General features: G+C 36.6%; 1 protein-coding gene across 1 annotated transcript in view; it reads right to left on the minus strand.

Annotated features, from left to right (window-relative positions):
• Positions 1-18,847, minus strand: part of LOC131063960 (mediator of RNA polymerase II transcription subunit 17) — an 87,013-nt gene that overhangs the window by 36,708 nt on the left and 31,458 nt on the right. The window contains exon 4 of the mRNA XM_057997965.2: positions 14,603-14,716. Within this exon, the coding sequence (XP_057853948.2) occupies positions 14,603-14,716 (114 nt within the window). The remainder of the gene's footprint in view (positions 1-14,602; positions 14,717-18,847) is intronic.

Below are 18,847 nucleotides of genomic sequence, written 5' to 3' on the forward strand. Positions count from 1 at the left end.
TATCTTAAAGAAAACATAGAAATTGCAGCCATTTGTAAACCGCTTAGATTATTTTGAACAATGTGATTGAGTAAGCCTGGAAACTGCTCGGAATCAGGTACTGTACGATTCAGGTCTGGAATCGGAATCAGGTACTGTATGATTCAAGTTCAGTATATTCAGTTTAGGAATCAGAATAAGGTACTCTGTGGAATCACACAGGTTACCTTTTGTGCACCAGAATTGTCTGGGTACCTGCAGAGGGTCACAATCAGAGCAGTGGGACAAGCAAGGGTCATGTTGTTCAGAGATGAGGGCATCTTCAGTTACATGGGCCCTGCTCAGGGTTCTGCAGGAAATAGATTAGTCCCAGTTTTCCTCCCTTTTTATCATTTTCTAGCACAATCTTTTTAGCTTTCTTGCCTCCTTTTCAAAATCAGCAAACCAGGGCTTTGTAAACCGTAGCTAAGAAAAATTGTGCTTTGAAAACCATTGTTAAGCATCACAAAATCTGTCAAGGCAACTTCAACATGGAGACCCGAGGGTTTACTACAGAAGAAACACAATTTTCATTGGAAAACAAAAACCCACAAACCGTAGGGCTAGTGAATTTTGCTTCAAATGGTTTTGAGACAATAAATGATCCCCAAATGCAACTATCTGGTTCCTTGTTAGGAAGGTTATGCCAGGAGGGTTTATACATTTCTTGGAATCACACTCTCCAAATAACAAGGGGGCCTACAAAATTCATACTCTAATACTCATGTATAGAGTATAATTGGGCCTTGGACTTCTTTTTTGCCAAGGTTTCATCAAGCAAAAAGTTGGTCTTTGTCAATGCAAAGCAATGTAGGGGGATTCTAAGGCATAGGAAGATCCAAAAGATGAGCCAATCACAGAAAATAAAAATAAAAAATCACTATAACTTTACCGAAAACAGCTAGAAACAATGCAATTGTCACTGTTAAAATCATCATTTAGTGGTTGACTAAACTGATAAAGGTGCAGGTAAAGGCAAAAAGAATGAGGTATTTTTCACTTCAAGAGGATTCTGAGTCAAAGCAAAGAAAAACTGAAACTCTCACAGCAAACAAAGGGGAAAGAGAGGAAAGGTCTCAAGACAATAAATACCCATACAGCCCTATGTCCACTCAATTGTTGTTATCGTCAAAGCCCTATATAAATGAGCTCATAAGCATGAAAAAGAGGATTGAAAATATAGAAGCAAAGGGGCAGCATGAAGATATGAAGCTAAAGGAAATTATAGAAGCTAGTTGGTGTTGGATATTTTGTCATTGATGTCAAAGGTTGATGATCAGGTTGTCATTGAAACCTAGCTTGACTTTTGACAAACTTTCTAAAAATGTAAAAAACTCAAAAAAAATCTGAAAATTGGGGCTAGGGGAGCAATTTTGTGGAAAAATTTAATACTAGAATTAATCAGCCAACTTCCTTGAAAATCACAGAAGATTTGGCAGTGGTTTGCGAGATATGTGTGATTATTTAAATTTCGGGATCTTTTTAATAGAAAGATATTTCAAAAGCCAAATCCTCACAACTGATGAATGGTAATTGATGGTTCAGATCTGCTCTGCTATCATATAGGATTAGGCAATCACCTCCAACAATCAAACTCCAAATCAATAGCCACAAGAAAAAGAACAAAAGAATATATTAACATGAGTTACAAACTGTCATAGCAAACACTTGAATGGTAATAATGAAAGAAGGTGAGTGACATATATAGTCAACTTTAATCAAGGCATGAACTGTGTGGATGTGCCTAAATAAATGTCAGTCATTGAGTGAAAAATTTCAGGGGTTGAATCATGACCATTTATCATGAAGATCAAAATAATAAATACACTAAATATGTAATTTACATTAGAGTATTGAGTGATGAGACATGTACTTTAGAACTTATATTACTTAACCCCATCTTATGTAATGAGTTGGTTTGTAATAAATGTTTTTCACAGATTTCCCAAATTCAAAGGTACTGCCCAAGCACCCCGGCAATACCCTGGTTGAACCCGGGGTGTATCATGATGAACCCAAGTATAGCCACGGCCCAAGAGACCATTAAAGTATGTTTTTTAAACCAAAAAAATATTTTTTAATTGCTACACACACCCTAAAGATGTGATTCCCCCTAAAACTCTTCTATTTGGTGTTTGGAAGTCATTTCACAAACACAGCATCAAGAAAACCATTTTTGCCTCCAAGCTGCCATTGTTGGGTTTCAAAGGTTGCTTTATTTTCTTCCAAAGGTGAAGGCTACAAAGGAATAAGACACACACAAAAAGCTTAAAAATCATTGGACAAGGAAAATTTTGCCATCAAAAATTTCTTTTTTTTTTAAGTTTTGAATAAATTTTTCAGGATTTTTCAAATTTTACCAAGTTCTGAATTCTTTTTTAGCTTTTTATATTATTATGCCAATTTTTGTAATGTTCTTCATTTTAGGTTCATACAAAATGGCTGGAAGTTCTACCTTGGTTGCCCGAAATGAAGAGAGTCCTTTTCAATTTGATGCAATGCCACATCTTTGATGACATCCAACAATGATTCAACAAATTCCTAGTGGAGGAAGTTTTCTTTGGCAATATAACCATTATATAAGAGAGTATACTGTAATGTCCCCTACCTGATCTATTTCAATATATTAAAATTGATTGATATTCTTCAATTAGTTATTAAAAAGTGCTTATCTATTTTCCTCATTAGATGATTAATTTCATTATTCATAGTTCTTAATATAGATATCAGACCCTACTACTACTTCAGTTTTAGGGAGAACGGTTTACGTATGTTACCAAAGCGCTTGGAGACCAACTACAATAGGTTCCATCAAAGTTTACAGATCCAAGCCCTTACCTATCTTGGGTCTATACCCTCAAGGCTTATGGGTTGCTGATCCCACCCTATCTTGGGACTTAACCTATTGCTTGGGTTTAGACTGCTCCTCTTTGGAACATCTCATTCCCATCTTCTTAAATACGGACAGTAATAACATGATTTAGACTATACGTATAAATATTTCTTATGTATTATGAATATATATATAAAATTAAGTATGACTGTCATACATATTGTAGTCCATATTAATAGTACTATTAATTCCGCATAAGAACATTATTGGGCTTCATATATTAAGCATACTTATTAAACACATCCCCATGCATACCAACAAGAACAAGGATGTTACTGCCTGTAAGTTAATAACAGTTCTGATCTGATCTGATCCATGGTGATCTCACTAGATGATTTTGATTCCTTTCCTTTATATCTCTCAATGTGAGGGAGAGGTCACACCTCTTCATCATGTATGCCCTTTGGCAAGAGACACACCCTTTCACCATTAGCACCCTTTCAAAGAGTGCAACTCTTCATTATTTCTGCCCTTTGAAAGGGACACAACCTTTCATAATCAGATCTGCACTTCTTATTTAAATCAGATCTGCACTTCTCATTTCCAAATTATCCCCCCTCTCAAATGAGATTCTCTTCTCCCTTTTATATCTCATTGTTGAGGGAGTAACAACTTTTCCTTTCATGACTTTTGACTTTTCATTAACTTAATTAATTTTTAATTAATTATATTTAATTATATTATTTTATATTTTAATTTTATTATTATCATTTATTATTAAATTATATTTCAAAGTGGGGACATTACATATACGAGCACATATTTGTGTATGAAAGCTCACTTATGTGCCATACCTTCACAAGGAATAAAAGCTTGTCTGAGGCCAAATAAAAAAGGGTTGCCAAAGGATCTAATATTGGCTTGTATTAAAGAACAAGAGGATGCCACCATGAGAAGTAATAGATCAAAGGGTCTTGTACATCCTCTTGCCAAGAAAAGCTCACAAAAACCTCCTAGTGGCTTCACACAACCAGCTGGTCCACATCCTTTCATGTCAATGTTGCCATCTTTTGAAGAAGAGAATGTTTCAATTTCACGAAAAGAGGCCCATTGGACAAGGCCTTCAAAAATGAAATCAAACAAGTTGTGGATCAAAGCATTGCTAGTTGCATTTATGCCAATGGGCTTCCTTTCAGCATTGTAAGATTACCTTATTGATGAGATATGGTGAAATACCCTTTGCAATACACCTAATTATGTTAGTCCCCAAGTATGAAAAGGTGTGAACCACCTTATTGGCGAAGGAGAAATCTTTAGAGAGACATCATTGAGAGTAATCAAAGATGCATGGGGTTAAACAAGTGTGTCCATCATTTTTTAAGGATGGAAAGATTGCATAAATAGACCATTGATAAATGTTAAAGCAATGTCTGATAAACTTATAAGGCATCGAGAGTGGGGGGGTGAATCAGTGCAAGCAAAAACAATATAAATCTGATCACCACTTTAACCAACTTGAAAAACAATATGCATGCAAGAAATATAACCACATAAACAAATACCCAATAAAGCATGCAACTCATAACACAATGTTTTTCACATGGAAACCCAAATGGGAAAAAACACGGTGGGAATTAGTACCCACAAGATCAACTATCTGCAAAATAGAGATCTGACCGGTTAAAGTCATACATTACCCTGTTAGGGGCACACCCAGTTAAGAGTGTCTTAGCCCGATTAAGAGCAATTACAATAAGGCTTGTTAGGAGCTACCCAGTTATGGGATTTCAAACACAAACTAATGTGTCACCTGGTTAGAGGATTTAAACCTTCGGACCTGTGAGGATCCTACCGCACCCTGTTACGAGTGACCTTGTGAGAGGATTTTATCTTGCTGCAACTGTTAGGGAACAACAAGTGACTGATTTGCTGTTAGCACCTTTGTGCTTGATTAGATCTGCTTCAATTTTGCTTCTAACACCGACTAAACATCAATACAGAGCTTCACCTTCCACCGCACAATTAAATTCTCATTCTAGATCCTTCATCTGATACATCATCACACAATATTCATCTATTTATAAGCAACTCTGCTAAGTCGGCTAAAACCCTTGGAACAATTTCCTAGGTACATTGAACCTAGACAATCTTGCACGTTACGCTTTACTCATGTCGGCCACATAATTCATAACTCAAAAATATAATATTACGTCTACCGGTTTACCGATCTAAGTAACTCTGCTCTACAAGTTAACTGTTCTTCCTGACTGATGACTCTGTACATCATAACTCGCTCATTCCATCGAATCTGTTGATGTGGTTCCAATCATAGACTCCTGCCAATGTCATGAACATATATTCCAAACCGCAACACTTAATCCTTCACCAATCTTCCGTATCGGTCGCTTGATCATAGCATTGTTCTTGTTTACCGGTTGACTGTTTAACTGCTTCCATTACCGGTTAGGCTTTACCGGTTGGACTAAATGACTTAGATGACTAACAGAATATAGTTGCCATCAATGACAACACAATTCAAGTCATCACTCAACCTATTACAACAAAATCATCATCATCAAGCCAGCAATGTCAACTAAAGGGGAGATGTTTTTGAAGGCAAGTGGATTGTGAAGAGCAAGTAAAAGATGCAAGTTTCATTGCCAATATCCTCATAGAATCCATTGAAATTGTGGAGACTAAAAATATTGTCCAACTCATAACTGACAACGCTGAAAATTGTAGGGCAGCTAGGTCTATAGTCGAGGCTACATATAGTCACATTTTTCAGACACCATAAGTAATCCACTAAATTTAATATTGTGAAAGATTGGCACACAAATTAAATGGGCCAAACAAGTCTACATGGAGGCTAAGGATATTCAAATGTTTGTGACATTATAATATGTCACAAGCCATATCCAAGACCACCTCCACGTTGGAGTTGTTAAACTAATTTAAAATTTTACTTTTTAATATTTTTTTTCTTTTTAATTTTTATTTTTTTATTGTTAAAATGTGACATGTATTTTTTCATACCATGTTAGGTTGCCAAAACACGATTTGCATCTCACACAATCGTCTTAAGACAGCTTGTGAAGGTGAGAGACGCCTTGAGTTCGATGGTCCTCAACATCTTATGGAATGTATGGAGGCAATCAAGCACAAAAAGAACCCAAAAAATTAAAAGCATTGATCCTAGATGATGAGTGGTGGGCTTGTGTGGGATATTTTTTGAGATTCACAAGCCCATCATGAGCATGATTAGTTATGTTGATACTGATCACCCTTGCTTAGGTGAAATTTATGATGGCATGGATTCCATGGTGGGGAAAATAAGAGAAATGTTGAGGCCAAGGAACATGACCCAACAAAAACATTATTCAAAATTGTGTGAAAAATTATCGTCAACTATTGGAACAAGATGATCACACAATCGTCTTAAGACAGCTTGTGAAGGTGAGAGACGCCTTGAGTTCGATGGTCCTCAACATCTTATGGAATGTATGGAGGCAATCAAGCACAAAAAGAACCCAAAAAATTAAAAGCATTGATCCTAGATGATGAGTGGTGGGCTTGTGTGGGATATTTTTTGAGATTCACAAGCCCATCATGAGCATGATTAGTTATGTTGATACTGATCACCCTTGCTTAGGTGAAATTTATGATGGCATGGATTCCATGGTGGGGAAAATAAGAGAAATGTTGAGGCCAAGGAACATGACCCAACAAAAACATTATTCAAAATTGTGTGAAAAATTATCGTCAACTATTGGAACAAGATGATCACCCCCTTACATCTCTTAGCATTTGCTTTGTCACTAAAGTATCATAGCAAAGAGGTACTTTCATTGCTGACGAGCGTGGCACCATATAGAGATGGGGCAATTGTTTGGCTATAAGGCTACATATAGAAAGATGTATACAGATGAAGAAATCTAAAGTATTGTCTTGAGCGATTTTGGCCAATTCATAGCTTCAAAAAATCATGATGTTTCCGCTCTGCATGACAAATATAGGACAAGTGTTGATGTGGTATCTACATGGTCAAAGCTCCATTTTCTTGCAGCCACTTGCAATTAGAATTCTCTCCCAAGTATGTATCTTTTTATTTTTTATTTTTCTTCTTTTTCATTCAATGCTATCACACTATATTATATTAAAATATTTTTATTTTAAATTTTTTGTTTTAACTTTTAAGTTTTGATTCATGAATTATAAAATTAAATACTAAATGTTGTATGCAAACTCAATAGGTTTCTTCAACTAAACAAAATTGGAGTACATACTCTTTCATCCACTCAATCAAGCACAATCATTTGGGTGCAAAAAAAGCTGAGGATTTGGTCAAAATTGAAATCGTAAATTGATATCTACGATGGAAAAAAAAGGCTCCATAAATAACAAATTACAAGACAATGTTTCTAAAACAAAAAAAATTGTAAACTAAGAAACAAAAAGTTTCTAATATTACAACATGACCATTAAATATAACAATAATTACTTTAATACCCTCCCTTAATGGTCATTCAACTAACTACACCAAGTTGCCCCCTAAATTTTACAAATTTGCTCAAGCTCAGAGAATCTAGTCCAAAATTGGAACATACTGCACCACAGTTCCATATTCAACAAGTTGTTGGATGAAATGACAATGAAGCTCTACATGTTTGCTTCGCCCAAGGAAGACCGGATTCTTGGCAAGTTTTAGCACCCCTTGATTGTCACAAAACAAGGGTGAAGGCCATGCTTGAGACGTTTGCATGTCAGAAAGCATCCTCTGTAGCCATACTACCTCACATGTTGCTTTAACAATTCTCTGATATTCTACTTTGGTCGAGGAAAAAGCTACCACCTGCTGATTCTTACTGGTCCATGTGACTACACCCATACCAAGACTGAAAACTTACCCAAAAGTAGACTTCTTGTCATCAACAAAACCTACCCAATCTAAGTCTGTAAAACCAACCAATCAAGGATCTTTGCTTCTGTTGTATAGAATGTCAAAGTCAAGTGTCCCTTTCACATATCTCAATACACACTTTGTTGCAACCCAATGTTCTGCTTTAGGGGCTATCATGAAATGAGATATGTAGCTCACAATATAACTAAGATCAAGTCTAGTGGTTGTAAGATAGATGAGACTGCCAACTAGTTGCCTAAATGTTGACTCATTCACCACAGGTGAATCTAAGTTGACTGATAGTTTCAGCCCTTTCTCCAAAGGTGTAGATGAAGGTTTGCAATCTGTCATCCTAAACTTATCCCACAAACTCCTAGCATACTTCAACTGAGAAATGAAAATGCTGCCACCTGTTTAACAAACCTCTACACTAAGACAATAATGCAAAAGTCCCAAAACTGTCATATCAAATGTCTGACACGGATTCAATTTGATTTGCTCAAGCAACTATGCTCCACTACCAGTAATGATGATATCATCCATGTAGATGACAAGAAAAATGAAGTCATTACCAGCACTCTTGACATACAAGTTCCGACCTGAAGGACTTCTCTGGAAGCCCTATGAAACCAAATATTGATCAATCTTGATGTACCATGCCTAGGGGCTTGTTTTAGGCCATAAAGAGCCTTCACCAATTTGGCTACTTGGTGTTCTTTTCCTACAACCTCGAAACCTTGAGGTCGTGTTGTGTAGACCTCTTCTGCCAAATCAGCATTGAAGAAGGCACTCTTCACGCCCATTTGATGGACTTTCCTACCAGACTATGTTGCAATGTCTAGAACTAGTAGAATGGTGCTCATCTTTGGTTTAGGAGCAAAGGTTTCCTCATAATCAATGCATTCTTTTTGTGAGAAGTTTAGCCACCAATCGAGCTTTGTATTTATCAAGTGTTCCATCAACTTTATATTTCACTTTATAGACCCATTTGCAGCCAATGGGTTTCTTTCTTGGTGGAAGATCTAACAGGACCCAAGTGTTGTTTTTCAAAAGACTATGATGTTCAACTTCCATAGCCTTTTCCCATTCAGGTTTACCTTTTGCCTCTGAATAAGTCTGGATAAGAACAAAATTGATTGTGTTCTTCTTCATGCTCTTGCCTCTAGATGATCTACCCTCAACAAGCTCATCATCCTAAACATCACCAATAAACTTTTCCACCACTTAAGCTAGAGAGAAGAACCATCTACTTCCAAGTCAAGAGGATCATGACTTGGGCTGCCTGGAATAAAATCATTTGGATGTTGATCAGGTTGTCCTAAGGGAAATCTGGTGGTATGAGGTCATGCCTAGGAGATTCCACAAGTTTAGATTCGAAATCATCAGAATCCCTCCCTTTAGGTGGATCTAATGGAAGCCTAACACCTATATCTTTTGTCTATACAGGCTGATCTTCAGGATGCTAGATGTGAGAAGAGAAAAGAAAGGGCCCACCTTCTTCATAAAAAACCACATCTTTACTGAATGTGAGACGATCAATGTCAACATCAATCAGTCGATAGGCTTTATGATTGTCATTGTAGCCTGTAAGCACCAACTATTGACTTTTAAAATCTAATTTGGTCATCTTTGCATCTGGAATCAAAACATATGCTATTGAACCAAAAACCTTGAGGTGGCTGATTTTAAGCTTCCTCCCAGACCAAGCTTCCTCGGGAGTCATCATCTTAATGGCCTATGTGGGAGACCAATTCAGAAGATATACTGCAATATACACTACCTCGGCCCAAAACTTCTTAGGCACATTCTTGTGTTGTAGCATACACCGAGCCACTTTTGTTATGGTTTGGTTCCTTCTCTTAACAATTCCATTCTGCTAAGGGGTATAGAGTGTGGTAAGTTGACACTTGATTCCATGTTTAGCACAGAAGTTGGTGAGTTCATTGGAACAAAAGTCACCCCCATTATCTGACCTAGGAGTTACGATGTGATGTCCTAACTCTTTTTCAACTAATGCTTTAAACTTTTGAAATTCATTAAACACATCTAATTTTACTTTGAGAAAAAAAAACCAAATTTTTCTACTAGAATAATCAACAAACAAAAGAAAATACCTAGTACCGGGTGACCGATGTTGTATTTCTTGGACCACAAACATCTACATGAGCCAGCTGCAAGACCTTGGATGCTCTCCAAGCTTTTCCATCGGAAAATGGAGTTCAATGTTGCTTCCCTACTTGGCAAGCTCTGCACACACCATGTGTCTGTTGTTGAATCTCAAGTAAGCCTTCTACCAAATTCTCCCAAGCCAACTGTGAGAGATATGATAGGTCGAGATGCCCATACCGCTAATTCCAAAGAGTGTTAATGAATGAACTCTTCGCAACCATTGCAATCTCCTGAGACTCTCCAGTATCAACCAGCCTATACAATCCATGATCTTCAAGGCCAACTACAATTGTCTTCTTGGACTCCTTATCAACAATGTGGCACTTGTGTATGCTGAAGAGAACATCCAAGTTCAAATAGTGTTGCATCATCTAACTAACAGAAAGCAAATTGAGCACCATGCCCAAAACAAAGTATACATTGAGAAATATGAGATTTCTCCCACCAAATGTAATCTGAACATTGTCCTTGTCGACAAGTGTATACTCTTCACCTCTATCAAAGATCACTAAATAGAAGGAAACCTTGTACTCCGCGAACCAATCTCTCTTGTGTGTAAAATGTCAAGAAGCTCCAGAATCAATATACTAGGCAGATGATTTAACATGGTCTCCTAGTCTTTTGGCCATAAATGCATAAAAGGCGGACTCCTTCTGCTCAGTATGCTCTGCAATAGGGGCCTTCTGCTGAGACCCTCCCTAGTTGGATTTCTCATCAGCCAATCGTTTTCTACATTGTTTCTTCAAATGGCCAAGCTTACCACAACAATGACATGTGATAACCTTCTTGGAGCTATCCTCAGGTTTGCATTGTCCTTTTGGCTAAAAGGACTCGCCTTTGCCTTTTGTTGCACAATTCACCGAACTTCAAGTCAACATTGGTGGACGTAATGTTGAGCGTTTCAACTTTAACAGAAGTGCTTGTAGGATCGTGGTAAGCTTTTTAGCATGATAACCATCATATCCTCTTCTTCCATCTTGCAACCAATAGCCTTCAATTGATTGCGAATATCCTTGATCTTTGTAAGGTGCTCCTACAGGGACCATCTTTTTGTCCATCATGATTGAAAACAGCATATTCTTCAGAAAGAATGCTCTGCCCTTGTCAAACGTTTCATGGAGATCCTTCATATGTGTCCAAATCTCCGCAACTGTCTTGCCAAAGAGCACTTGTGGAAGCATGTCATCAATGACTAACAACATAATGAGCATAACCACTTCCCTATTGCACTCATCAAACTTTAACTGGTCTTTTCTTATTGTCGAGGGATGAGCAATTTTACCCAGAACAATTTAGTCCTAGAATCGGTATCCAAAAATGGTGAGCATGTGTTGTTACCATGTGTTGTATTTCTTGGCGTTGAAGCATTGACTACCCTCAAACATGAGGTTGGTCAATGAAGCCATCCCTCCCGTTTTCCAATGCATGAAAAAAAAGATCAAAAAGCAAAGGAGCTGATCTAATTTTCCTAGTCAAAAAAGACCATGGCACAGATCCCAAGATGATCAGCTTTAGAAAAAATAAAACCCTTGCAAAAATAAATGTCCAATTGTGCCAAAAACCCTAGGTCTTGTGCAGCAGAGGAGACCCATGATTTTTTTTTAAAATCTGCAGATAAAAATGTCTAAAATCTTACACGTCAAAACCCTAGGCGTACACAGCAAATCAGAGAAAGTTTTGGAAGAATTTGTGCAGTAAACCAAATGGCAATTTGCAGTAAGGAATCCATTAGTCATGAGCAAAAAGAAACTAGAAAGTCATGATTTTCATCAAATCTCAGAAAAAAAAACGCATCCAAGATGCAACAGATACAACAAAAAAACCAGTCACTGTGAGACTCTGAGAACAAAAAAACACAGCTGAAATACTACGCACACGGTTGAAATACTTAGCAGACGCCTAGAAATGAAGTCACAGCTGCCAAAAAACCTTTCACATCTGCAAAAACATTGACCAGAGGCAGCTTTGAGCCTGAAACAAACCATTCTCTACCGAAAAGAACACGAGTTTGCTCTGAACTCGTTTTAAAAAAAAAACATAAACCCTAGCATAATTTTGAAAGGAACGCCACAAATCTGCTAGCCACAACTTTCTCATAAAAAAACTTTCAAAAAAATAGACCCTCGATTTTATTTTCTAAAAAAATCAAAAAAACTTCTGAAAACCAATTTTCAGGATTATCAAAATTTTTTGTTCATAAGAAAAAATTCATTTAAGAAAAATTTACCAGCTCTGATACCATGAAATTGTAAATTGATATTTACAATGGAGATGAAAGACTCCATAAATAACAAATTACAAGACAATGTCTCTAATAAAACAGAAACAAATGTAAACTGAAAAACATAAAGTTTCTAATATTACAATATGACCATTAAACATAACAATAATTACTTTAATAAAAATACACTCCACCCTTCGTCTCTTGTCACATAAGAAACCCTAATACAATGAGAGTGTGACAAAGAATTGGGATCTAGCCCCTGAGTGTGCTTATTTAGATGCTATAGTTGCATATCTTGCCTAGGTCTCCATAGATGAGGCAGCTTCTGCACTTGACACAGCTAGTAAGAGTGGCAATCCAATGGATTGTGGTTCAAATGTTCACCTTGAAGCTTCTGATGAAGAAGAATATGAATATAAAATATCGATTGTAATTTGAATTTTCATTGTGTAATGACATTTTGAGACTTGAGCATTATCATTTTTTAAAATTGTGAATATGATATTATCAGATCATATTCCCTGTATAAACCTTTGTTTTTTGACTCAACCTTGTAACACTTTTAGATGTGAACATGATTGAAGTTTGTTTGATTCCATTCACAAAAGAAATGTAATAAGTTGTCTCAAAAATGCATTAATTACTTAATTTTTGTACAATACAATCTTCATCTTCACACGAGAAAGGTGGAGAACATAGTTGCTCAAGAGCTTATAAAGTTGGATGAGATTGATCTATACAAAGATTGGCCTATGTAGGATGTTGATGCCCACTTGTTTATAGATAACAAGAGTTCTAATTTCAAAAGGCAAGCTATGGAGGTGTAGCTACATAGAAATTGGAGACATTGAATTGGACGACATCATTGCAAATGATGTTGAACAGAAAGCAGAGGAGAAGTCATTGTCATGTGCCTTTCTTACAAGAGTAGAGACACAACCAAGCCCAAGGAGAAAGCATTATCCCCCACCCCGAGAAACTTTTCTCCAGAATGAGGAAGAAGAAATTGTAAATTATTGTAACTTGCATGGATATGCAATTTATGATGATGATTTTCAATTACAATCATAATATATTCATTATACATAGTTATCAATCAGGCATCATATTTGAATGATGTGATATTGTACTTCTTCTTGTAATAATGTTTTGCATTAAATTTATATTTTTTAGAGGAATTTAAGTATTTTTTTAAGTTGCCAAGTTTTGCACATTCACAAAGTCCTAGTCAAATTTGGGCCTACTGAGAATTCACTAATGATAGACTCAAAATTTTGATCTAATTGAAAGAGAAACAAAACCAAACTAGGATTTTTCAAATGAAACTTGACCTGCAACCATCAAATACCTTTATCATATGAGGTTTTATGAACTTTCCTAATTATTTAATTGAGCCAGGGTATCGAGAGCTTCTTGAGCTAGAAAAACTGTTTATTGTCTGTCTACCTTTAAAATATCCTAATTGATATTTGTTTATAATGTCAGATAGAAGAAGTTAATAGCCTCTTGATTATTTGCGGATAAAATTTTGAATATGGTATTAATAATTACATAAATAAATGCATCTGAATCACTAAGATTTCTGGATGTTCCTTTTCAGGAATCAGTAAGATGCCTAGAAAATTGAGCTTTAGTAATATTCTGAGTGCAACCAACCATTTAAACATCTCACGGTCACCCTTTCTGATAATGTCCCACGAATTTTGTTATAATTAAGCAGGATAGCCATCAGATTCAGGTGCTTTTCCAAGTCTCAAAAAGAAAACAATAATCTAAGCTCTTCCTCAATAATCCTGTTAATGAATTCCTTGTTCTAATAATGTGTTATGATATCAAGTAAATATATAGGAAAGAGGAATCATGAATTTTCTTTAGGCAACTGTCTCAATAAGGAGTTAGGGATGGTCTAAATATACATTCAATTTCTCTTCATTCTTCGGCTATAAAACCATCTATCTTCTAATTTTAATTTAAAGCTTCTAAATCATGAATTTGTCAGACATAAGCCCAGTTTAGTGTACAAAAGTATCTATCCTAGGGATAAATTCAAGCACCCAAATATAGAGATGAGCTGACAAGGATAGATCAATAGTGGTCTAATTGTAAAAATATTATGTGTTACTTATGATACTGTCTATGTGGATCAAACTTGCATGGTTATGTTAGAAACATAGAATTTTGTAATATTTTTAATTAAAATTTAAAAAATTCACAATTTAAAAGTACAGGTTTGCAAAAAAACAGAATCAAGTTGTTTAGAGATTGCACAATTCTCTAAATTGACCTATCTATGGAGAACAGCACTTTTGGACACACATGCTCCAGTATCAAGGCAATTTGGAACTTTTGGATTGTTCTGAAATTTGCATCAATTTCATACATCAAATTAATAATGTGCACGGAGACTTAAGATGATGTTTAACACAATTTTTGCAACATCATATAAAAGACGATGTACCCGAAAAGATTGCAACTTGGTAGATGCAGAAATAGCTAAGTCTGACAGTACTTCACTTGGCAATTGCTTGGGCCTTGTCATTCCCGCAACAGTCACTGCATCATTTGCCTCAACCTAGAACAAGAAGAATAACTGAATGGATTAATAAATTAAAAATTTAAACCTCACATAAAGATAGAATAAACTACAATCTATTTTCTGAAAGAACCATAACAATAATACCCCACCCACTGTACACAATTATGATTAGAAATCTCAATTGTTGATAATAGTAAAACAGATGATTGGGTTGCACGAATAATAATTTACGTTGGGTGTATGTATACGTGTGAGTCAGCTTTCTCGCCTAAGAAATTTCTTACAAGTTTGCAATAACCGTAAACAAGAGAACAAGCATTTTAATTAAAGAATAAAGACACAATATTCCCACAGTCCATTATAGTGAACATGAGTGTTTCTGGAAGAAAACTGTGCCAAAATTTTTGTATCGATACAAAACTTCCCACAGTCCATTACAGTGACTATGAGCATTTCTGTACGAACAGTTATCAAAAATTTTATATCAATATAAAAAATTTGACACAGTTTTCTTCTAGAAATGCTTGTATTCAAGCATTTCAATGTCATGCAATACAGATTCGCCTTCATGGCATTCATTTGTCTCAAAACTCTTAAGCATGAACTTTAGCTAATGGCATTTGTGGTTCATTTTCAGCTATGCACTTCAAAACTTCTATTACCTAATCACATCTTATGTAACGAATCAGTTTGAAGTATATATGCAAATATTACCCATTCAATTTTCCACTTTTAATGTCTAAGTGACACATGGATGTTTTATAAAGTGAGGGACCACACTGCGTATACACCCAATTTTTGCTTTATTAACACTTTCATCACCCAAGATTTGTCAGCACCATAGAAATGGGACTCGCCTAGACTCGGCGAGTCTGAGTACGAGTCATGCCCAGCGAGTCCCAGGGACTCAGACTCGGACTCGTCCGAGTCTAGCGAGTAAAATTGCCAGACTCGCCGAGTTGGCGAGTTTGGATCAAACTCGCCAAACTCGACGAGTCCTGAGCCCCAGACTCGACCGGCGTCAAGCCAAAAGTAAAACACAAAAAAAATTAATTTGCAATGTTTTTTTAATTCCGTTTTTTTTTTGTTAATTATCTTCTATCCCTAAAAGTGACTTTCATTTCATTCACTTGCAAAAAAGGAGTAAAATGAGTTGGGAAGAAAAACAAGGGTGCATAGAAGAAAAACCAGCAAGGAGGAAGCTCAAGTTTTCTTCAATTTGTCACATTGGAGCTGCATTGTGTTTGGATTTGGTGCATCAAGAGTTGGATAGGAAGACTTTGCAGCTCATTTCAAGCTTGTTGTAAGAGGTAAGATTGTTTTTTTGAAGATTAGTTTGTTTCTTGTATGCAAAAATTCCATTTTCTATTCATTTATTTAGAAAGTTTTACATTTTCTTTCAAAATCTTTTGTATGTTTGTATGTAGCATGTAACATGTAGTATGTAGTTGTAGTGTTGTACTATGTAGTGTTTGTAAATTTCTTCTTTTTGTCAAACCCTACTTTAGTTTTTTTGAATGTATGTAATATGTATTAATTTTATTTTGTATTTGTAATGTTTTATTGCAGCAAACTTCACTTTATTATTTGCCTCAACTTCAAGTTTCACAAAACTATCCTAAAATGTCTACTTCAACTTCTAGACCCCCCATTAGAAAGGACCCTGCTTGGAAATATCATGAGGATTTTCCAAGGCAAAGAAAGGGGCAAACAAAATGTATGTTTTGCAAAACAATATTCCATGGAGGTATATATAGGCTGAAATACCATATTGTTGGTGTGCGTGGACATGATACCGAACCATGCCTAAAAGCAGTCCTTGAGGCCGTACGTGAATGTTATGTAATGGTTGAGGAAATTGAAAGGAAAAAGAAACAAAAGGAGGATCGACCGGCCATTGGGAGAGAGACAGTTTTAGGAAGAGGGGCACAATTAGGTTGTGTTGGAGGCCCTTCTTCCTTACCTCCATATCGTCCCACTCAGTTTGCTACTGCTGGTGCTTCCGCTTCTGCTTCTGCTTCTATAAGTGGCAGTGCCACCGCCACTTCTCATGCTCCTAGCACTAGTAGTTGTAGTGGGAGTGTTAGCATTGGGCCTAGGATTCGTAAATCTAGGTTGGATTCCTTCTTTGTGCCTCGCACTACTCCTGGGTCCCAACCGTCGCTTGAGGGCATGGGTTGGAACAAGGAGGTCCATGATGCTGCTAAAATGGCAGTTGGCAGGTTTTGGAGCTACAACTGTATTCCATTCTTTGTAGCCAGGTGAATGTTTTACTAACTTTTATGTTTGATAACTTTGATTGTTTTAATTTTTATACTTAACTTATCTCATTGAATTTTTATACTTAACTTATCTCATTGAGTTTCTTTGCGATAGGTCTCCTTATTGGCAAGAAATGGTTGATGCCATTACCATATGCGGGGCGGGGTTCAAAGCCCCTAGTGAGAGTGATTTGAGGGGACCCATTTTGTCTCAAATGGTGGATGATGTGAAGAAGGATTTAGATGCACCATCATGACTGATGGTTGGACGGATAGGAGAAATAGAACTCTCCTTAATTTTCTTGTTTCTTCTACAGGTGATTGATTAATTTTAGTTTCATATAGTCTTTAATTTTTTACTTTTTATTTAATGGTTTATTGAATGATCATTGACCTAGCTTTATTTTTTTATTTCAGGGGGCACCGTTTTCATCAAGTCCATTGATGCCTCCGCCCATTGCAAGAATGCCACCTACCTATGTGAGCAAATAGAGGAGGTGATTGAAGATGTGGGTGAGGAGAACATGGTACAGGTGGTGACCGACAATGCAGCAAATTATGTTGTTGCGGATAAACTTTTGATTACAAACTAATTTTGTTTGCAAATTAATTACTATCTTGTAGTTTGTACCTCCATTAATTACAATTTACAATGCAACAAATTATGTTGCTGCAGGTAGACTATTGATGGAGAGGCACCCATCTATAGTTTGGACTCCATGTGTTGCTCATTGCATTGACCTCATGTTGGAGGATATTGGAAAAATACCATGGGTCAAGAGATGTGTAGAAAGGGCAAGAAATGTCTGCAAATTTGTATATAATCATTCATGAGTGTTGGCTCTTATGAGACAATACACAGAGCAGAAGGAGTTAGCTCGTCCAGAAATCACAAGATTTGCCACAAGCTTCCTCACATTGCAGTCCATGCTTAGGTCTAAGTCTGCCTTGAGACGTATGATTGTTGGTGAGGAGTGGTCTTCCTCATCCTATGCTACCACCCCTATAGGGAAAGATATGGCAGACTGCATTTTTGATGAGCAAGGCTTTTGGGTCCCTTGTGATGAGATAGTGAAGGTAATTTTTTTATAAATTCTACAATTTAACTTCATGTTTTATAACTTATTATATGTATTCTCTTATTTGCTCATTTTTCTAAATTACACAATATTTTCAATTTTGCAGTTTGTTAAGCCCTTGGTGGTTTTGTTGCGAGTTGCGGATGGAGATAAGCCCGCAATGGGCTATATATATGAGGGCATGGATAGGGCGAAGGAGGCCATCAGATTCGTCTATGGAGGAGATGAGAGCGAGTATGGTCCCATTTGGGAGATCATTGATAGGAGATGGCATCATCAGCTTCATAGGCCCATCCATGCGGCAACCTATTAGCTGAATCCAGCATTCAGTTTTATCCCTTCTTTCAAGGCTGATGTGGAGGTCCTTAATGGGCTATACACAATCATGGAGAAGATGGGACCTGTTGGTACTTCTCAGATAGACAATTTTCGAGAGCTACAGTTGTTCTCAGGTGCACAAGGGGAGACCTTCTCTCATCCTGTCGCCAAAGACGGTGGGACAACTATGATGCCAGGTAAAAATAAATTGTAAGGCTTAATTTTAGTTTTATTCAATACCATATTGTAACTTGTTAAATGAGTTCATGAGTGAGACTGATTTTATTTATTTTTCTCATTTCAAACTCAGATCATTGGTGGAGCTTTTTTGACCCAGAGACACCAAATATTCAAAAGTTGGCCATTCGCATCTTGAGCCAACCATGCAACGCATCAGGTTGTGAGCACAATTGGAGTATGTTTGAGCACATACACTCCAAGAGGCGCAATAGATTATCTGTGGAGAAGATGAATGATCTCGTCTTTGTTCACTACAACCTTCGCCTGAG

The sequence above is a fragment of the Cryptomeria japonica genome, chromosome 11 (assembly GCF_030272615.1).
Source record: "Cryptomeria japonica chromosome 11, Sugi_1.0, whole genome shotgun sequence".
Lineage (NCBI taxonomy): Eukaryota > Viridiplantae > Streptophyta > Pinopsida > Cupressales > Cupressaceae > Cryptomeria > Cryptomeria japonica.